Genomic DNA, 22,432 nt, shown 5'->3' on the forward strand with positions numbered 1-22,432 from the left:
TCGCTCTATGAGCAGCAGCTGCTGAAGAGGGGCGGGCAGGCGAGCGAGCGAGAGAGCAGCGAGCGCAGGATCCGCTTCCCTGGCGAAACCCGGCTTTCCATTGGACGACGCGCCCGGGTAGGCGGGTGCCGAGCGCGGGGCGCCCGGTGCAGAATTGGCCAGCCATAGGGGAAAGGGGGTGGAGTCGCCTTGCCAGTCAGTCTGCCCGTCCGTCCATCCTTCCCTGGATCTGGGCTGCCGCGGGAGGAGGAGGAGGCGGGAGGCGGCCGTGGCGACCGCTCCGCTGGCTCCTCCCTCGCCGCCGCCGCCGCCGCCGCCACCCGCAGCAGCTCCTCCATGGCCGCTGCGGCTCCCGGCGTGGTTGCCTCTGCCTCTGCGCTGCTGCATGTGCCGCTAGACGGGGAGGCGGCGGCCGTCGAGGCCGGGCCTGGAGGCTCAGGACCCCCGCCTCCCTGAGCAGGAGGAGAAGGAGCCGCAATGGCCCTGGCAATGCCGGCCCCGCAGGTAGGAGGGCCGGGGCGCTTCCCTGGCAGCCCCTCGGGAGACCCCCTTCTCCTGCTCGGAGGCCTGGGCATCTTCTCGCCCGAGAGCGCAAAGCACCGTCTATGTGGGGACGGGCGGGGGCTCGGCGCCCCCCACCTCTCCTCATTCCCGCCCCCTCCCTCTTCCGCCGCTGACCCGGTAGTTTGTTTTCTGCCTCCTTCCTCCCATGTAATGCAGGAGAAGTCTCCTCCCTCCTTATTCGAGGGCTTTCTCATGCAGGAAAGGGGGTCTCGCTCTTCTGTTCCCCCTCCCCTCCGTGCGCCCTATAGGCAGGGCCTGAGTCCATCTGCCTTAGCTGTGTTGGAGCACTTGGCCTAAATGTCTTGGGACACTTGAATTTTCTCGGGTTGCAGTGACAGCCTTCTGTCTACAGGCTCTGGGCAGGCCATGAAATGAGAATGCTGTCTCCTTGCCCCCTGTTGCCAAGGGGGAAGAAGAGGGTTTCCCCAGAGGCTGTGGTTGGGGAGAGAATATATTTACTTTCCAAACCCCGAAGGTGTGTCCTCCACTGTGCCTACACCCTGAAGTAGAGACTTATCCTTCTCTGTGGACTGCCAACTAAGGAGTGGTTTGCTCTTCCTTTCCCTCAGGCACATCAACAATTGCCATTTATCACTCACTTTGAATGCACAAAGTGTTGTGCAACCCTTCCTATTTCCACAATGAACTCATTGCTGCTGGCCTTTTTAGACAGGCACTGAGGCTGAACTTGCTAGGTAAGGTACCTAGTACGTTTACAGCTGATCAATGGCTTGGACCAAGGTCTGTGGACAAGATAGATCTCCTTTGTTTTGTTAATTGTTTTCTGGCCCAACCAGGTCTTGCCACCTCCCAAGAGAAATGAAAGGCTCAGGGACATGGATGCTCTGTGTGCAGCCCCCTTTCTTGCTTGCTTTTCTGCCAACCTTTGTGGTCAGTGAAGAGAGACAGTATCTTCCCTGCCCAAGAACTAAAGATGCTTCCATCTTCTGTCCTACAAAGTTCTTAGTGATAAAAATGTTGATTGGCAGGCTTCCTTAAGGGAGGGTGTATCTTTTTAGAAACTGCAACCAGCTTAAAGGTTAAAGAAAACAGCAATCTAGTCTGGCAACCCCAGTGACTCTTTTTCTCTGCTGGATAAGGACTTTGTGTTGCCCGTTTTAGAATGGCATTAGCTGCTTACGATTCCCAGTACTGTGCCACCTTTACTCTTTCCGCCATTTCCATCAAATTCTATCTCTGTATGAATGCTGATTTGTAGGTTGGTTTCTGGTGACTTTGACATTTTCAAGGTCTTAATTAAATTCACCCAGGATGTGGGCTGTCATTGCCCAGTTGTTAACAGTGGGCAGCTTTTACAGGATAGAAATCAACCAAGGGCACTTTGTCCATCTTGATACAGTTTTTCTATGATTTGCTGCCAACTGCTTTTCGTTGGAAGATTACCACATATGTTTGGCTTTGGTGTTAATGCCTGTTATTTATTTAATAGTCGGTGTAATTTATTTGTCCAAAATGGCAAGCATTGTGAATAAAAGCTTTTGTTTTTGCTCTTTGCTGTAGCTGTATTGTTTTGAGTTTGGGAAAGCAAATAACTAAGCTGAACATCAGGGCAGTAGATATTTGAAATTGTACTTTTGGTTTCCAGGGCCTCGCTGTCTTTACATTAATCGGATCCTAAAGAAAGTACTGCTGTTCTACTTGACCGCATACCATCAAGTACCAGTGGGAAGCTTTCTTAATAGTATTAGGCGTTTGTTTTTAGCTGTAGTTGGAAGTCCAGTGTTACAGCTTAAACAATGGGGGAACTGTTTCCAAACAGTGTGTCTCAAATGAAGCAAGAATGAATGTATGCATGGGTGCAAACTGCTGCTGTGGCTTGCCTTGGGGGGGGTAGGTTTAACTCTACTGAGAGGAAGAGGTCCAAATTGCCAATCATTAAGTACTGGTACCTGTTAGCTATGTCTCTTCAGAAGCTCTATCAGTGAGAACCTCTTGGATACTAATATGGTGTTTAAAGAGTTGTTTTCCTTGCTGATACTGGCTCATGAATTGCTTCTTTGGTATAGAATCTCTTAGCCAAGGAAAATAGAAATGATAAGAATGTCTTGTCTGAGTTAGAGTTTTAACATGTGGGGGTAAGTAGATGTTGCTTGCTAAGCTTAAGAGTGAATGGATGTTTGGAATTTCAGCCCTCGGGTGCCCTTAAGATTTAATATTTAACCTCTTCAGTCGCGATGTCAGCAATTTGGCGTTTTCACAGCTGAAACAGAAAAGAGTGATTTCTCTCTAAAATACAATGTACTTGGGATATAAGAGCCTTTTAGAAACTAAGAGCTGGTTCACATATCATTTTGACATCCGCAGGGTATTTGGTTCTAGAAAGAAAGTGGGTTGCTAACCTTCCCACCTTATCGTTGGTTACAATGATTATCAGTCTACTTATTCAAAGCATATTTGTCCTGTTTGTTAGCACTTACAGGTATATTGAATTGGCATGGCGAAGAAGTAACAGATTTCCAGAAAGTTGGGGTAGGTAGCAGTTCACTGTTGCGGTAGCAGTTCCACAAAACTCTGGAAAAATAATAGTTCCCAGCCTGAAATGTTACTTTACAGGAGTTCATGCTTTTAGACACAAACCCAGTTCGCACATTTTGCGTAGTCAAACCATGGCTTGGTATGACTGAGCAAACGTGTGGATTCCTGGAGACAACATCATGGTCATATTGCTGCTCCTTTTCCCTTCTTCTTCTTCTTCCTGCTGCGCTACCTGGAGCCAAGCCATGGTTTAGTTTAATATGTCCAAACCTGGACTCATGGTTTATCTCACTTGAGACAAACCACAGGCTGTAGCCAATGTTTGTTCTTTGGTTTATCACATACATCCAACCCAAGGCTCATGATTTAACACTAAGCCAACCCATGGTTGTGCTCACAGCTGTATTGCACTAGCAGAACAGCAGGATGAGCAAAGCAATCACAATTCTTCTCCTTGAGAATCTACAAATTTGCACATTCACACGAGGCCATGGTTTTAGTGTAGTGTTATGTGCACATGAGGTCATTGGGTTGGGTCCAGACTTAGTCCCATAAATATCAGTGGGTCTACTTGAACCCAATGACTGTCTGGATCCAGCCCATTGTCCCTCAGCGAGGAAATCTGTTGCTTTGTTGATATAGTTCATTTTCTTTCTAATCATGTTTGGGCAACAATACTTTATTTTTCTTGCCCATATGCTATGCCTTGTGTTTTGTACTTTGCATCACAACTGTTTGAAGTCTCAATGGTCTAAAAACGTCTACTGGTGAAGAAATTGCTTCCATCCTGGGTTATAACATATTGCCATTCAAAAAGCAGCTTGAAATGAAAAAGTAATGTACTTGAAACTTTTACAAATGATCAAGAGGGTAAGATTTGATTTTTCATTAACTTTATTTGTTTAGGAGAATATCTGGTACAATAGTGAAACATTGTCAAAAACATTTTTCACTCTGTACAACTAAAGACACAACCTGGTGTCACAGTTTATATTAAAAGATTATGTGCCATGGAATAAATAATATTAAACTACTGTTTAATGTTCACAGTGGGTCGTTGTCCAGATAGGCGTTTTAAAGCTCCCATATTCTCTTTTCAAGTGGAGAGCTAGCATTATAACATGGGCACTTCCTTGTAGGCTTCTGCCGCTGTATGATATAGTGAGCCATGCACAATATCCTTCACTACTGTCATCTGAAGACTTGGCTGTAAGAGGGTGCGACTGCATGCAGATGAAAAGCATGCCTTTGTTTCAGTCCTTTTCTCTTGCTTGCACAAACCTTCACAGACATTTGCACGAGCATTAAACTTTTTTTAAAAAATGATGGTGTTCCTGTGATATTAAAAACTTATGCCTTATTCTGACTCAGACCATTGGTCCATGTAGCTCAGTATTGTTAACACTGACTGGCAGCGACTCTCAAGGGTTACTGACAGTGGACATACCCAGTCCATGCTGGGGAATGAACTTGGGACCTTCTGCAAGCAAAGCATGTGCTTTGCCCCTGAGCCACAAGCGTTTCTTCTTGGTATATTACATCAGATCAGCTTGCCATTTTTTACAATGTGGAGAATCCCCACCTACTTGGCCTCTTTCTGGTTATAGTGACTGGACCTTAAGACTAATGAGTAATTTGTATTGAGCATAGCTCACCACCACATGGATGACTTTCAAAATGTGGCTTGTGCTATGAGTTTGTGAGCTGCAGTCTCATTGTATATTGGAGAACTCAAAGAGTGGTTACCATGGCAAATAAGGCAGCTTAGGATGACTTTTACCATGTCATCATTAGATCAGAAAAGGGTTGATGTTAAAATCCATTTCTCTCTTTTCTTCCCTTTCCCCCTTCCCACTGTCAAACTTCTTGTCCAGCTCCAAATTGTGACTTCACTGTGTCACTGGGAGGCTCCAAGCCTCTTCGGGTTGGCTGTATTAAGACACAATGCTCATTCCAGCATCTCCTCCATAACTTTGGGCGTTGTGGCTTCACAGAAGTATGCATACATAAGGAGGGGATGGTGAAGAAGAAAAAGGAATGGAAGTTCAATTTAATTTTTTCCTCCATTTGATTTAATATTTGCATGCCACTTTTACAATAACCAAATTGAGCCCAAAGCAGTTCAAAACAATAATATTTAATATTTATTTTATTTATCGAATTTGTATACTGCCTTTCATCTGAAGATCTCGGGGCAGTTCACAGCATAAAAATACATAATAAAATACACAATAAATACAAGAATAAACAAAAAGTAAACAGCTAACCTCCCCTCCCACAAACCCATTTTAAAGGACATAGAATGTTAATCAGCCCAAGGCATGGTTGAAGAGGAACCTTTCTGCCTGGCACCTACAGATGTCTAATGAAGGCACCAGGTGAGCCTTCCTGGGGAAAGTTTTCCACACATGGGGGGCCACTACAGAAAAGGCCCGTTCTTGTGCTGCCACCCTCCAGACCTCTCTTGGAGAAGGCACACAAAAAAGGGACTCAGATGATGAATGCAGAGTCCGGGTCGGTTTATAAGGGGAGAAGCAGCCCTTGAAGTAATTCGGTCCTGAGCCATTTAAGGCTTAATAGTTCAAAACCAGCACTTTGAATTTCACCCGGAAACTAATGGGCAGCCAGTGCATTAAGGCCAGGATTAGTGTAATATGCTCAAACCCTCCTGCCCCCGTGTGCAACCTAGCTGCTGAATTCTGCATCAGCTGAAGTTTCCAAAGCATCTTCAGAGGAAGCCCCATGTATAACGCATTGTAGTAAACATAAATAAAAGCAATATTTCTACACACACACACACACACACACACTAAAAGTACAAAAAAGAATCAAAACAATATAAAATAGCAGGATCACACCATGCAATTCAGTCACATTAGATACATATGTTTGGAATGTCCATCAACCTTGCGGCAAGAAACAGAAAAAACATTGATCAAGTATTGGTGGCAATACTTTCCTTGCATCCCCTATTTGTTCCTTCGATGAAATCTGTAGCATTGGTAATAAGTCTGCCGAATTTAACAAGCTCACAAATGCTTACAAGCCCAGCTACCCACACATACTTTTCCATATATGCCAAGAAAGACAAAAGTGAAGAGCCCCACTTGTGTAAATCTTCCCTGCATGGTTGGCTGCAGGCTGCTGCTGATTATTCGCCTCAGGAAGCTAGAGTTGTGTCTAGCCATAAACCTGTTACAGTGTGAAGCAATGTCACTGGTGTGTAATGAGTATTTGGTCCGCTGGCAAAATCTGTATCCAAAGGCTTTGGAGAGAAGATCTAGAGAGATAGTCATGTTAGTTTGTGCAATAGCAGGTAACCTTAAAGACATAAGTTTTTGTTGGCCAGAGCCCACATACCTGGGGAGGGCGGAGTCATACAATAGGTGATGTTGAAACTATGGATTGGGTTAAGGCTTCAGAAAGTATTACTACTGAAGCTTTTAATTTTGGGCCTAATGGGAAACAACTTTGCAAATATTGCTTTGCTGGGGCAGGAGTTTCATTATACTCTGAAGTCTACACATTTTGATATGTGTAGCCCTCTCTGTCATACATAGCAAGTGCACTGCAAACCATCTATTCCTGGCAACACAAGTGTCCTTTGTGTGTGTACTGACAAGAATCCAGAGACACTTATTCCCAGCTAAGTTAACTGGAGCTTAGCCTTGAAGTAGCACTTTACCAAAAAGCTACCACTTTTAACATGTTGCATAAATGGAAGCAAGAAAACTCAAACTAAAGATGCTGCCTTATGTCTAATACATAAATATGCATTGAGTATTTTTATCTGGAGGCTAGCTGAAGCATCTGAGCCACAAAGGGTGATGTGATGAATGACAGCTGCTGGCTTTTCAAGCCTTCTCACGAAACAATTTCCCCCTGCCAGGCTCAGTGTTTACAAATGGCCACAAACCAACCCCTGATGCCTTATCTCCCCAGAGGGTACTTCCATGTACAGTCATCCATTTGGAAATGTAGGAATGCCATGCAGCTTCTTGTGAATAGTATAGCCTGCAGTGTTGGTGGCAACATCTGTGTGCACTCCTCTTTCATGTACAAATGGCTGGCCTGTAGTCTCAGATTGGAAGGGGTGTATCTTAGGTACTGCTATTAGGAAAAAGTTGAAGCGGACAATAACTTAATTCAGGATCAATAGCTGGTACTTTTGCCTAAAGTTACTTTTCCCCCCTAGATGAAAAGGTATTTGTAAACAGGATCTACTATAATTGATCTTGATTGAGGGTTCAGTGATGGGGATTTTGGTTCACAACCTCAGCAGTAAGCATTTGATATGTAGCTCAAGATACAGTAGCTTCCTTGCTCCCAAAGGTTGACAAAAAAGCAAAAATGCCTTAATTTGTGGGCACTCCGAACATGCCCTGAATTCCCTTCTTCTCATGGCCAAGAGTTTGTTTAAATCAACTGAACCATTAGAAGGTTTGGAAAGTATTACAGTGGTGCCTCGCAAGACGAAATTAATTTGTTCCGCAATTTTTGCCGTCTAGCGAATTTTTCGTCTTGCGAAGCACGGTTTTAACAGTTTAACAAAGTCGCGAGACGTTTTCGTCTTGCGAAGCAAACCCATAGGGAAATTCGTCTTGCGAGGCAAATCGAAAACGGAAAAACCTTTCGTCTAGCGAGTTTTTTGTCTTGCGAGGCGTTCGTCTTGCGGGGCACCACTGTACTACGGAAGCTTTCAATTTCAGGCCTAACTTGAAGGAACTTTGCATTGATTACTTAGAGCTCTTGCAGGGAGGCCCGGGATATTGATAAGATACTCTGTTCTAGTGCTGCTTTTTGCTTCATAATCTTCTGACCTGATCAGTGGGGAATTCTTAGTTGAATGCTGCTGTTACATTTTTATATATTATTAGATATCCCCCCCCCCCCCGTATCAGGATTTGTGTGGAGGAGGTTGTAAACAGCCTTTGCTGGCTTAGAAAACGTAATACTGAATGCTGGAATTAGCTCTCTTCTGCAGTCATACAAGCAGGATATGAAAGGAACCTAAATTAATTTGAGGATGAAAGTGTCGGTGATAGGAAGCCATTAGGATTGCAGTGAGTTTTATGCATTTCTCTAGGCAATAGCTTGAACACAAAAGGGTTAAAACTGTGTAGGAGGAGGGGAGTTCACTCAAGCTGTGCCCCAGGGTCCGTTCAGGGGTGGTTCTCAGACCTTTGCATGTGGAGTGCAAAGGTCTAAAGGGGGTTTCTATATTCTTTGGGCTTGGAAGCCTCTGTGTGCAGTTGAAAACCCTGCCTTATTATCAGGGCTCTAATTACACAGAGTTTTCTTACTGCAATCAGCAGAACACACTTAGCCACTTTCAGATCTTTGCGCTAAATATGTGAAGGTCTGAAAGGAATTGACGCATGGGAGTGGAAGTAGATAGTGACCAAGCAGGGTTTAATTCCTCATGCATTAGAATTCAATCCTGCTTTCAGCAGGGATCAGCCATGCCTTTCCAGGCAGAGCTCTGCCTGCCCCACACCTGATGTCACATATGGTGTTCGGTGAGGGGCAGAGGTGTGTGTTTTGGTCACAGGCTAAATGGGGAGGCCAGGCAGGACCAAATCTGTGCCATGGGCTGGATGTTTACCCACCCCTGCTTTAAATCAAAAGTGGGTTGTTGTTGTTTATTATATTTGATTACATTTTTGAGAAGTCTGTGCCTACAACTATCTTAGCAGACAAACTTGAAATTGGAAATGAGAAATTAAATAGAGAAAGGAAGGAATAAAATAAGAAAACACACACCATTAAAAAGGGTAAGAATACACATGCAGCGTATCTTAAAACCCAATACGCTTGCCACTTGATAAGTGAAAAATGGTTTTTAAAAAAATCTGATGAAGATGTCAAAAGGAGTTCATAGCTTATCTGAAAGTCCCAAATGTCTTCTGCTGATTTTGAATGCCTGCATCGCTGAATGTATTTACTTGTACTTTTACATAATATTTATTGTCTAAGGTTACAGGAACTAACTCAGTAAAACACAGTATGTGTGTTAGGAAACATGAGCCATGAAAATTTACAAATACCACTCTTGTAAATGTTAAAGCAGCTCTGTAGGGTAGGCAAGTACAGTGGTGCCCCGCAAGACGAACGCCTCGCAAGACGGAAAACCCGCTAGACGAAAGGGTTTTCTGTTTTGGAGGCGCTTCGCAAAACGAATTTCCCTATGGGCTTCCTTCGCAAGACGAAAGCCCATAGGGAAATCTCCGGGACAGCGGGGAAGCACAGCGCTTCTTCCCCACTGTCCTCGGACCTCCTCCGAAGGCTGGCGGTGGGGCGGAAAGCCCTTCTCCCCGCGCCAGCCTTCGGAAGGCTCCTCCGAAGGCTGGCGGTGGGGCGGAAAGCCCTTCTCCCCGCGCCAGCCTTCGGAATGCTCCTCCGAAGGCTGGCGGTGGGGCGGAAAGCCCTTCTCCCCACGCCAGCCTTCGGAAGGCTCCTCCGAAGGCTGGCGGTGGGGAGAAAAGCCCTTCTCCCCACGCCAGCCTTCGGAAGGCTCCTCCGAAGGCTGGCGGTGGGGCGAAAAGCCCTTCTCCCCGCGCCAGCCTTCGGAAGGCTGCTCCGAAGGCTGGCGGTGGGGCGGAAAGCCCTTCTCCCCACGCCAGCCTTCGGATGGCTGTCCTGAAGACTTGCGGTGGGAGGAGGGTTTTCCTTCCCACCGCCAACATTCAGAATGCTGTTCTGAATGTTGGCGGTGGGGAGGAAAAACCCTCCTCCCACCGCAAGCCCCGGGAACAGAGGAGAAGCGCTGCGCCCCTTCCCCTCTGTTCCCGTACCTGTCCTGAAGGCTTGCGGTGGGGAGAAAAGCCCTTCTCCGCACCGCCAGCCTGGCAAGCGGTTTCCATAGGAACGCATTAATTGATTTTCAATGCATTCCTATGGGAAACCGTGCTTCGCAAGACGAAAAACTCGCAAGAAGAAAAAACTTGCGGAACGAATTAATTTCGTCTTGCGAGGCACCACTGTATTATCTACATACTTTTAATTCAAACTTTTCCAGCTTAGGGGTCTCCAAATGTTTTGGATGGCAACTTCCATTAACTCTTGCCATAACTGCTGTGCTAGCTGGGGCTGATGGGAATTGTAGTCCAACACATTTGGAGGACACCAGGTTGGGGAAGGCTGTGTTAACTGACAGAGTAAACCCACACCAAATTAGCAACTGTCCACTGTAAAAAAGGAAAAAAGCTTGGGGTTTATTCTAAGTTCTTCCTGCCCCATCATAGAAGGAAGTAGCACACCATTCACTCTCCTTTCATAAGCAAAAGAAAAGTGTAAAGGAAAGTAGGAGTGGGAAATTAGAATGAATTAGGAAAGATACTGGAATGAGAAATAATAAAGAAGAAAAGAAAGATATGGGAAGGTTAGGAAAATGAGAGAGAGAGATGGAAAAAGATACAGGCTGAGCAAGAAAGAAGGAGATGCATTAAAAATGGGGAGGTGTGGGGATGCTTCCCCACTCTTTTTATTTGGGATTGAGATAATCTTCCTTCCCTAACCTATAGCTGAATACTGAGACTCTCTTCCCCTCAGGAAGCGTCACAGTAGCTGAGTCCCACCCCAACCTCCCAGTTATAATTATTTAGACCTTCTATTTATATTTACTGTTAATGGTATATTAGAGCTCAACCAAGGCTCTTCACAAAATGGCTGCTCAAAAACTGCACAGTTGTTCATTATAATAAGGGGTTCATTTATTAATGTACAAAATAAGGTTTTGAGGGCATAGGTAATACAGTGGTGCCTCGCAAGACGAAATTAATTCGTTCCGCAAGTCTCTTCGTCTTGCGGTTTTTTCGTCTTGCGATGCACGGTTTCCCATAGGAATGCATTGAAAATCAATTAATGCGTTCCTAGGGAAACCCCCCCTCTTCTGAAGGCTGGGGGGGGACAAGGGCTTTTCTTCCCACCCCCAGCATTTTAAAAAACCCCGGGACAGCGGAGGACTTCTCCGCTGTCCGGGCGATCTTAAAATGCTGGCGGGCGGCATTTTAAAATCGCCCCGGACAGCGGAGGACTTCTCCGCTGTCCGGGGCGATTTAAAAGCCCCTGGGAAGGCAGGCAGGGGGGACAAAGACTGTCCTGGACCTCTTCTGAAGGCGGGCGGGGGGCGAAAGTCTTTGCTCCCCCCCCCCGCCTGCCTTCAAAAGGTGTCCCCGCGGCGGCGGGAGGTGTCCCCTGCCCCCCGCCCGGCTTTGGAGCACCGGGAGAAGCGATCTCCCCGCAGCCCCTTGCTGCAAAAGACGTCCGGGGGAAGCGGAGAAGAAGCGCTTTGCTTCCCGCTGCCCCCGGACCTCTTCTGAAGCAAGGGGCAAGATAGCTATCTCCCCCCAGCCCCTTGCTTCAGAAGAGGTCCGGGGGCAGCGGGAAGTGAAGCGCTTTGCTTCCCCGCTTCCCCCGGACGTCTTTTGCAGCAAGGGGCTGCAGGGAGATCGCTATCTCCCCCCAGCCCCTTGCTTCAGAAGAGGTCCGGGGGCAGCGGGAAGCGAAGCGCTTCTTCCCCGCTTCCCCCGGACGTCTTTTGCAGCAAGGGGCTGCGGGGAGATCGCTTCTCCCGGTGCTCCGAAGCCGGGCGGGGGGCAGGGGACACCTCCCGCCGCCGCGGGGACACCTTTTGCAGCAAGGGGCTGCAGGGAGATCGCTATCTCCCCCCAGCCCCTTGCTTCAGAAGAGGTCGGGGGCAGCGGGAAGCGAAGCGCTTCGCTTCCCCGCTTCCCCCGGACGTCTTTTGCAGCAAGGGGCTGCAGGGAGATCACTATCTCCCCGCAGCCCCTTGCTTCAATAGAGAAGACCCGCTGTCCCCGGGGCAAGCTTCGTTTTGCGAAGCAAGCCCATAGGGAAATTCGTCTTGCGAGGCAACTCGAAAACGAAAAAACCTTTCGTTTTGCGAGTTTTTCGTCTCACGAGGCGTTCGTCTTGCGGGGTACCACTGTACTGTGTATATTGGTCTGGAGGCCTTAAGCCTCTTGGCCTAACATTTTCAGCCTGTAAACGCTTGGGGTCTGTGGGGCTTAACTGAGGCCTTGTCTTAGGCTGGGAGTGTCTTTGAGTTGGTTGAAAGGAGAGATCTGACAGAACAGAACTTGCAGGGGATTTTTTTTGGGGGGGGGGTCAAGTTGTATTAGAATTAATGGGCTCTGCAGTTCCCTGAATTCCCCTCTTCTAATGGCTCAGTTGATTGTGCATTTATCGCAGGTGTTTGCAAAATTATTGTCCATTTTATGTGACTATACTTTTGAAATGGAGAGAAATGAGTAGGATGAAAAAGAGGTGCAGAACTTTTGGCATGTATGGGGAATGAACCTGTGGCCTTTAGTGTTATTAGCACCACTAGCCCAGAGATGGAGGACCTGTGGCATTCCAGATGTAGCTGGACTGCAACTTCCACCATCCCTGACTGCTGGGAGTCAGAGTCTGGAGAGCCACAAGAGTCCTCATCCCTGTTCTAACCAGGCCTGTCTTCCCCCCACCCTCCTCCCAGAGACCCTCGCAAACACACAGCTTCTGTTGCTGGAACTGTTGACAGTATCACAGGTTTCGACTGAGCATTTGCCATGACATACCTTGGCACCACTCACAGGTTAAAATAAGCAGCAAAACTGATTAAACCTAAAACTCTAGATGTATGGTGCGCTACTGCTAGGGCACAGTAGATAATATACTTGTCCCTTGACTTAATAATAATAAAAGATTTCCCAAAAGATTCAGTACAAATGGAGAAATCAAGTCCAACAACAGCGGACACTAGGAGGGGAAGAACTGGCAATACCTACTTAAATTACTTGTCAACCTTGAGACTCCTACAAAAATTGGTATGGACCATCCTCAAATCTACCTTTGCTACACTGCTAAGTTTCTTCTTTGTCTATTAAGCTATTCTCTAAGCTGCAGCACCTACTCCTCCATCCCTGGATATCAGGTTACAATGGATTAATGCTGTACATGTGTCTTACCCTTAACATAGGGCTTCAACTATAGCCCAATTCAAGCCTCAATCACATCCTCTTTAGCTGTGCCCCATCCTACTCCTTTCCCACAAATTTCAGCGTTCTCTGACCATTTTAGGTGCCCTTTTCTGTTCTTTTTCCAGCTCTGCAGTATCTTTCTTGAGATGGAATCACCAGAACTGTACTCTGCATTCCAAACAAGGCTGCTCCATAGATTTGTATAAAGGCATTAGAGTACCGAGAAGAGCATTTTCAATCTCTTTCCTTAATAATCTCCCTAGCATGGATTTCGTTTTTCACATAAGATGCTGTATTGATTTCATTATACTCTCCACCATGATCCCAATAGTGAGTTGCACAATATATCCTAGCTGTTGCTCTGCTTCGGTACAACTACCTCATCAATGTATGTGAGATTGGAGCTTATTTTGTACCACTTTGTATCTGTATCGCTCACACTCACTTATATTGAAACTCATTTACACTTCATTTGTGATTTTTGTTGCCTGTTCACCCAGTTTAGAGAGCAGCTAAACAGAACACATCTAGAAATCTATGTACAGTGGTACCTCAGTTTTCGAACACCTCCATAGTTGAACATTTTGGAACTTGAACATCAAAAACCTAGAAGTAAGTGTCTCAGTTTTCGAACGTGCCTTGGAAGTCGAACAGGAAATGCAGCTTCCGTTTTGAGTTTTCCATATTGAGGCTTGCCTTTTGAGGCTTCCGATTTCAGTTTTCGAATGTTTCAGAACTCAAATGGACTTCCAGAATGGATTAGGTTCGAAAACCGAGGTAGCACTGTAGGTGCAAAAGAAATTACAGGGACATCTGGCAAATTTACAATGAGAGAGCGCATGTTTTTGATAGTGCTTGGTCCACTGCAGCCTTGCAAACCCATTCTCCTTCACATTCATTGGGCTTTGGGGCATGAGATCTAAATAGAAAGTGAATAGATGACATGACAGGGAAATAAATTATGTGACAAAGCCTGGAAACAGGATTATTTCGATTTCTCTGGTAGATCAGACATTGGTCTGATAAAGACCCAGGCTGAACAATCACAAACTGCAATTATGCTTGGACCACAGATAATGTTGCCACACAGCTGCTGCCTACAAATCTTGGGATAGGATTGAGGCAGCACCACATCACTGCCCAGAAGTGGAGTGAGCCAGAATACATTGCAACACACACAGCTGTGGCATAGCAGCCCATCATTCATTTGATCCCCAGTGGCACAAGTGGCAAGACATGGCTCCTTAAGAGAGATACCTGACTGCCCTGCAGGAAGCGTCTGAGACACCAAATACCATAATCATTCCACCTTCAGGACCCAGTTGGCTTCCTCGTGGCACCCACCAGTTTGTGTGGTGGGATTTTATGGTGTTATCTGGCATTCTGTGAGGGCAGGAGGACTTCTGCCAAATTCTGAGGCCCCTCAGGTGGCCTAACTCCACTTTAGGATTGCACCGTTAATGTAGCCTGTTGAAAAAAGCAGTGTCTTTGGCTGCAGTCCTAACCTCATTTACCTGAGAATAAGCCCCATTGAATTCAGTAGGACTTACTTCAAGTAGACATGGTTAGTCATGAGACTTGGTAATATCATGGGGGAACGTAGTGAGTTGACTTCTGAGTTCTTCTGATGTCAGTGTTTCACTTTTTTGTGACATGATTAGAAATATCATTAAAAAATACCAGCCAGGATTTTCAAGCAGATTAGTAAGAATACGAATAGTTGAATGAGTAAATTTATTTGGGAATTACCTTTAAAGAATTTTAAATTCAGCAGAAAAAGCAATTTAGTGAAGACCTGTAAGCTCTGTACCACAGCACTAAAGAAAGGTAGTGTGACCTTTTTTCATTTCAAAAAATATTTGGAAGCTTTTTCTCAGCAGAGACTTAACCTTACATCTGAATTATTTGTGAGCTTAGAAGTAAAGTGTTGCCTACTATTGATAGAGATGTCTGTCGTGTTTTAGCAGCCTAAAAGAGATCACAGAATACAAAATGGCCAAATTGATAAAACATTAACCTAGTTCACAGATAACAGTACTCCTACATCTTTTAAAAGTTCCTCTCTTGAACTACCACCTAAAGTTAAAAATTCAATCGTCATCTTCTCATAGAGCCGGAAATTAATAATCTCTGTACTCTTCCTGAAGTGCCCGGTTTTGAATACGATGGCCTGATAGAGCCTTAGCCACATCCAACCAAATGCTTCTGAACAGTGTAGAACTAGACCTATAAAGGTCGTTCTTTATATTGACATCAGTCTATATAAGCAAAAAAGGACTGTTGCTCTGAAAAATGTGGTTTTTCCCCTTCCTTTCAGGTGATACTTTGACCTTCCTGAAACTGTTTCTGAATACTTTTTTAATGGACATCCCCGCTACCCTCAAACTGCCTGAGATGGCAAGTCCGGCCATCAGCCCAGACTCTTCTTCCCATGAAGGACTCTCCTCCGTCAACTCCATGCCTGCATGCTCCCCCACGTCCGATTCTGAGAATCTGAGCCCAGATGAGTTGGAGCTATTGGCAAAGCTTGAAGAACAAAACAGGTAAGTTGAGTGAAGTGAGCTGAACTTGGATATAGTAGGCATACACACTGGGTTGGTTAAAAAAGTTATCAATGTGATTATTAAAGCTGAGAAACCAATCCTTCTAGTTGGGAATGCTGTACATAAATACATATTTTTAAATGCTTTCTTGAGTATAAAGCCCATATAGTGTATAGCTCAATGCTACCAAATGAGAGATACTTTTGGGCCTTGATAAATGCAGTTGTCACCTTTTTCTTTTCATTCGTTCAAATGAACAGAAAAAGAACTTTGACAGGTTACTTTAGCCTAGGGATCAGCCTAGTTCTGATCACATGAAACCCCCATCAGTCCCCACCTGTCCCATTCCTGCATACATGTTTTTAAAAAGGAAATCAGCGCAAAACTTTCTTTCTCCAACCTACATTTTAGTGGTCCAAGCAGCATGCCTTTTGCATGGTTCAACCATGTTTTATTCTCACACGGTGTCTCTGGAAGCAACTGACGCACACCCACATCTCATCAATCCTGGGGCCATTTGTAGCCATGTTTTCAACTTGCATGGCAACTGGCGTGATTATTTGCTGCTCCAAGCAGCTCTTAGAGGGTTTTATACATATAAAAAAATACGTCCCACTCAGACCACCTTGTAGGGCTTTATTGGGTGGTCCAGATTCAGAGGCAGAACTCCTCTGACCCATGATTTTGTTTGCAAGGCTTAGATCAGATGTGCTTGTCTCATAGTTCAGATCACTGACATTCCTTCAGCATCCCTAAATGAACCATATATACAAATGAACCATTCATTTGTAAGCACATGAACTGGATATTAAAAATAAGATGCTGCATAGATCATTAGGGCAGCATTTCAGTCTTCTTAGGCTTTCCACCTTGTTGGACTTTAGAACCTCTAAAAATCAGAGGCCAGGTGAAATAACTTGCTGGGATACTAGAATTAGCAGACTTCCCACTGTTTCTCCATTTGAATAAGGACTGAGTGCAGTATTCCTCGTTCCAGCAAAGCACATGTTCTCCCATGTAGCAATCAGTGACTTGAGTGCATGTTGGATTTCATTGTTCAGATGTCATTGTCTAGGTGAGGCTCCGTTCCTTTTAGAGACAGAAGTTTTGCCAAAGTATCCAAGCAGTGTGTGCTAGGCTGAGTAGACAGGCAGTGAGAGCTCTGTTTTGGAGTTGCCTTTCTGTTTTTTGATTTGCCTGGATTTGACAGCTGCTCATATCGTATAAACAACTGTAGATTTGCTACTTCCAGTAGCTCTATGGTAGCTTCCTTTTACTGAATGCCCTGCTTGATTTCTAAATGACCATGTGGTGGCATCCAAACATCAAATGATCATGACAGCCAAAGAACCTGTAATGGAAAGTGACAAATCTTGAATTGAACAGGCAAAAATTTCTTGGTAACTTGTGTCTGGCTATTTCTTTGAAATACTTATCTCTTTGACCTAATGTATAACAGCTCTTTTCCTAATCTAAAAGCTGTTTTGTTTACCAGACTGTTTTAGCATGGCTGCTTCACTTGGGATTGAGAATTAGTAAAGTAGAAAACTGAGAACGCCTTGTTAATGAGTAAGCATAAGTCCTTTATAGCTGCCTGAGGAATCAAATTCTGCTGAGCTGTGTATAATGAACAAGGTTTTCTTAATATTTATAGGAATTATATTGCCCTTCATGTTTCTAAATCTGTTTTAAAAACAGTGGTGTAATTTTGGCTAAAGGCTTCAGGTGCTTACCAAGTTCATGAGTAGAATAATCTAGTAGGGGATTTCATTGAAAATGATTTGTGAAAGTAACAGAATTCAATTTGTCTTAATTCTCTGGTCTTGCATTTGAATATAAATTATACCTTTATTTAAAATCGAAATTGGGTGAAGCCGAGATGTACTATAGACATGGAGAGGTTTTCTTATCATTCTTGACTCTTATTGCCTGAGATCTTAATTGTTAAATTGGGCTCTGTTGAGGAATGTGCTTTGTTCTCCCACCGCCCGCTCTTACCGGCGTGGGGAACAACTTCCAGGTTGATGGCGCCTGTGCGCATGCTCATGGGTGCTCCTCCGACCCGGATGTACACTGGAAATACAGTGGTGCCTCACAAGACAAAAATAATCCGTTCTGCGAGTCTCTTCGTCTTGCGGTTTTTTCGTCTTGCGAAGCACGGCTATTAGCGGCTTAGCGGCTATTAACGGCTTAGCGGCTTTAAGAAAAAGGAAACAAACTCGCAAGAACTCGCAAGACATTTCGTCTTGCGAAGCAAGCCCATAGGGAAATTCGTCTTGCGGAACGACTCAAAAAACAGAAAACTCTTTCGTCTTGCACGTTTTTCGTCTTGCGAGGCATTCGTCTTGCGAGGTACCACTGTAGCGTGTGTGCACACGTGTGGGACGGAGTGGCAACCCAGAAGTGTGCGCATGCACACATGCTCCAGCCCATCCTCCGACGGACAGAACGTGGGCCGGCCCATCGTTTGGTAAGCTTGCCGACCCCTGTGTTACAGACTCCATCAGCAGACAAACTTTGCTGTGTTTCATGTGATATGTTTGTAGGTGTTTTACCTCTAGAGATGCTTTGTATGCTTCTAGAAGGGCTGGCATGTCAAAAAACTTGTGTGCAAAAGCATTTCAACTTAGTTCAACTGGAAGCTCTGTGCATACCAATTGTAACTGAGGAGTCCTACTTTCGTGGTAACTTAGTTAGATGTTGATGCACTTGCATAGCTCTGAAGGTGTAACCTGATTGTGGGGCTGGTAGGGATGCTACTAACAGGCTGTCATTTTCCCAGGCTGCTGGAAGCAGATTCCAAATCCTTGCGCTCCATGAATGGCTCGCGAAGGAATAGTGGGTCCTCTTTGGTCTCGAGCTCTTCTGCCTCATCCAACTTGAGCCATCTTGAGGAGGATACCTGGATCTTGTGGGGGAGGATTGTAAATGAATGGGAAGAATGGCGGAAAAAGAAGGAAAAACTGCTCAAGGTGAGGGAGTCTGCTCTGGCGATGGGCAGTACCCATGACGGCGCATGAATACTCCTCCTTCTCTCACAAGAAGTATTGTAGAAACAAGAAGTGATATGTGTTTTAGACTTTTATTGGTTGGCTTGTGACAATTGCTTTTAATGTTCATACTGTGTTGTCTCATTTGTAAGTAATGCAGCTAATGAATACTTTTAATTATAATAACACAAGTGTGATTGCATAAAGTCTGTAATCCTTTTCACAATTGTACACACTTACATCACAATTGTGGGCTAATGTGTAAGTAATGTGCCTGTGGTTGTTTGAGAGGAGCAGAATTTATCAGAGACAAGGTATTGGAGGGAAGAAAAGTTTTATTTATACAATGCCACTGATGTACATGGTAATTTGCAAAGAATGCATAAAAAATTATGGTGCAATCAATTAATAGTTCCAAACAGAGAACTAGATAGTAAACAGAAATTCTCTGCCAATAGAATTTTGGTTACAGTTTTGAAAACTTAATTTTTTTATTCCTGTACTCCCTTCTCTCCTACCAAGCTGACTTATTCCAATATGCTGTGATCATGAGGTAATTGCTTTGCGTCCAGCGTCCTCCTTAATTTATACCAAAGGTTTAAAATATGCAGCCTCCTTATGGTATATTGAGCAGAACTGTGGACAGGATTTGGGCTTGGGAGTCCTACTTCACAAATGTCGCTTAGGGTTTCTCATACATTGTTTCTCTCTCCCCCCCCCCCCCCTAGGAGCTCATAAGGAAAGGAATTCCCCACCACTTCCGAGCCATTGTTTGGCAACTTCTGTGCAGTGCCACTGACATGCCAGTGAAGAATCAGTATTCAGAGTTGTTAAAGATGTCTTCTCCTTGTGAAAAGCTGATCAGGAGGGATATTGCCCGGACATACCCAGAGCACGAGTTTTTTAAGGGACAGGACAGTCTGGGCCAAGAGGTCCTCTTCAATGTTATGAAGGCAAGTTGGAATCTCCCTAATGAAATTGCTTTAGAAATCAACACTCAGTGCCTGATGCTCCAAAAGTCTGATCCTTTGTTATTCAGGCATTTCATGAATTGAACTTTACAAAGTGGCTTAACCTGCACATCAAAGGAAGACTTCTAGCTGCCTAGAGTTTGGGTATTAGCATTCATAATTCATAAGACAAAATGTGTGGTATCTATGCACTACTTTCATCTGCTCTGTAAAATCTTGGTACCATAATACATGCTAATTTCTCTGCCCCTTAAATTACATGGGCCTTGTCACATGGATCCCTGAATCCCTGGATACAGCTTTATATTAGGGTACTTGAATTATTCTTCTTTTTATATCTAGAAATTGTCCTGAGACAGCCTTGATAAGAACTGATGCTCCTTCAGCTCTCAGTATGATGAAATATACCAGCCATGGATAGTTTCTAAAGGAGTTGCTTGACTTCCACAGTGGGAAATGTGGTGTTTATTGCTTTGCAGACCTTTCTAATGCCATTTTTTGTAGCAAATAATTTTATGGCTTGTGGCTAACATCAATCTGCTGAACAGCTGTAGGTTCTGCCTAGCAGCAAACACACTGTGATATCCAATTGTTTGTCCAGACTTTGAGAAATTAAAACTTAAATACAATTTTAAAATTTCAGCTACTTAATAAAGCCATAAATAAAAGTGTGGTGGTAAAGAGAACCAACCTCTAGCAGGATATGCATTGTGGGAAGCAGGAATTAAGAAAGCCAGTTGACAAAGCCACACACACCACAGACCACCCCATCTTAGAACCCAGGCCTTTGCAAATTACAGAAAACTTCGGAAGGGCTGTCACTGTGCCAGACATGGGAGAGAAGTCCCTTGCCCTCCACTGAGTCCTCTACTCATGGAGAGAACTTGAAGATGTCTGTCTTGCTTCATGCCAGACATTGGAGAAGGAAAATAGGCAGTCCCTTTTGTTCTCTTCCCATTTTTGGATGGTGTGAAGTGATTCATTGGTTACTTTAGACGAGGTGACTCATCTATTGGTACACGAGTCACTGATGACCACACATAATTGACTGCCAGAGGCAAAATTTTGTTGACTTCTCAGGGGAATATAAGATGTAGCTATTCCTGAAATGGAGGTGTTTCTGCACGTTGCTCTTTGATGTAACTACACTCTGCCATTGGGATAGCTTAGCTATGCATTCCTCCTTCCCAGTTGGCTTTGTAGTTGACACAAGGATTGCAGGTGAACTACAGTTTGGAAAGACAAATGCTTAACCTGCTGTATAAAGAGGAAGAGTTGGACAGATGCTGAAGCTAAGCCAATTCAATAAATTCCCAACTTCCCAGAAAGAAATGCAGAGGACACATCCTGAGTACCTTAGAAGAAGGGAAATTCCCAGCCAGGAGCTTCAGCTAATCTTTAAAAAAAAATGTGTTCTGTGTGTTGTGGGGAACAAAGCACTGTTCTTAAGTACTTAAAGGTATACATCTCTTCATTTAGTTCCTTTTTTCAAAACAACAACAATTATTTGAATTTTAATTGTATTAAGGTCCTCATTTTAATCTTCATTTGTAGCATGATTGCAGAAACATTTGTAGAAATATTTTCTGTCATTCTCCTTGTGTGTATTAAGCAATGACTTGAATGACATGGTCTGGATCCTTCCCAGTTCCCCTCCCTTTCCCACTGCTGATACTTGAAACTTCCCAGCATTAAGAAAATTCTGTGTGCGGTTGAACAAGTTGTGTCAAAACTCTGCCTCGTAGTTGTGTATTTTAATTGTGCTTCAAATCCCTTTGGGAATTTGGTGGTTGTATTTTGTGCTAATCTGGACCAGCTGTTGCTTAAGGTTTGCTTTTCTTTCAGGCTTACTCTCTAGTAGACCGTGAGGTTGGGTACTGCCAAGGCAGTGCATTCATCGTTGGACTGCTCCTGATGCAGGTTTGTGTAACATGGGAGTAGATGTCTGGCCTGAACCTAAGTGTTCATCTTTACTTGGGAGCTTATGGAACAGTTCAATACCTTGCGAAATATTAAAAAAGGTTATAAATCTAGTTGCTTGCCCCTTAGCATTGGTCAGTGCCAAACACAAATTTTAAGTGGGTTTGACTACATTATTAAAGTAGCTACTTTAGCAGAAGGAAACATTCTCCTATATGACCCTACTTTATTAAAGCTTTTGATATTTCCAAATGGTTTCAGCTAGACAGGCTTTCCCTACCTTGGGTCCCCACATGTTGTTGAGCTACAGCTCCTATCATCCATGGCCATTGGCCATCTGTCTGTGGATGATGGGGCTTGTATTCCAACAGCATCTGGGGAGCCTGGGTTGGGAAAGGCTGAGCTAGAAGCAGGCCTAAAAAATCTTCAGGCACCTGTATTAATGCTAGTGCCTTGGAATTTTGAAATCCATTATAGGGTAAGTCCTACAAATGTGGTTTTTTTCTGGCCCAGGCTGGAGGAATGTAATCTAGAATAAACACAATGAATGAAGATATTTTTCAGATACATTCCCTCTTGGGCCTGTGTTTGGACTAGGAGCTGGGCTTTCAAGGCATCTTTTTGATATCCCGCCGTCACTCCTTTGTACTAATGTCGTCAATACAAGAATGGAAGCCTATTCATCAACTTTAGTAATGAAAAACCATATGGAATTTCAAGTGCTTCAAAACAAAACAAGTTGCCATTACTTTAAACAGCGATGGGTAGAGTGTTATGCATATGTCAGTATAAAATGGGGATATCTGATTTAGAAGAAGCATCACTGAAAAATCCATTTTTGAGAACACATCATTTTATTGCTGCAAATGAAAACTAATACTAGTTTAGGCACTAGAAGTATCCATTATAATACAACAAGAACAGCAGTACCCTGCTGAGAAGCCCTAATGCAGTGTACCAAAGAA

At 44.3% G+C, this 22,432-nt stretch overlaps 1 protein-coding gene across 5 annotated transcripts in view; it reads left to right on the forward strand.

Annotated features, from left to right (window-relative positions):
- Nucleotides 1–200: 200 nt before the first annotated feature.
- The window catches only part of EVI5L (ecotropic viral integration site 5 like), a 52,053-nt gene continuing 29,821 nt past the window's right edge, over nucleotides 201–22,432 (forward strand). Inside the window, exons 1-5 of one of the 5 annotated variants that reach the window (XM_081181646.1) lie at nucleotides 201–504; nucleotides 15,361–15,586; nucleotides 18,369–18,558; nucleotides 19,305–19,529; nucleotides 21,393–21,467. In XM_081181646.1, coding sequence (XP_081037772.1) covers nucleotides 15,405–15,586; nucleotides 18,369–18,558; nucleotides 19,305–19,529; nucleotides 21,393–21,467 — 672 coding nt within the window. In that variant the 5' untranslated portion in view covers nucleotides 201–504; nucleotides 15,361–15,404. The remainder of the gene's footprint in view (nucleotides 505–15,360; nucleotides 15,587–18,368; nucleotides 18,559–19,304; nucleotides 19,530–21,392; nucleotides 21,468–22,432) is intronic. The other 4 variants (XM_081181645.1, XM_081181647.1, XM_081181649.1 and 1 more) reach the window with 4 other exon arrangements.

The sequence above is a fragment of the Podarcis bocagei genome (genome assembly GCF_964188305.1).
Source record: "Podarcis bocagei genome assembly, chromosome: 2".
In the NCBI taxonomy this organism is placed as follows: Eukaryota; Metazoa; Chordata; class Lepidosauria; order Squamata; family Lacertidae; genus Podarcis; species Podarcis bocagei.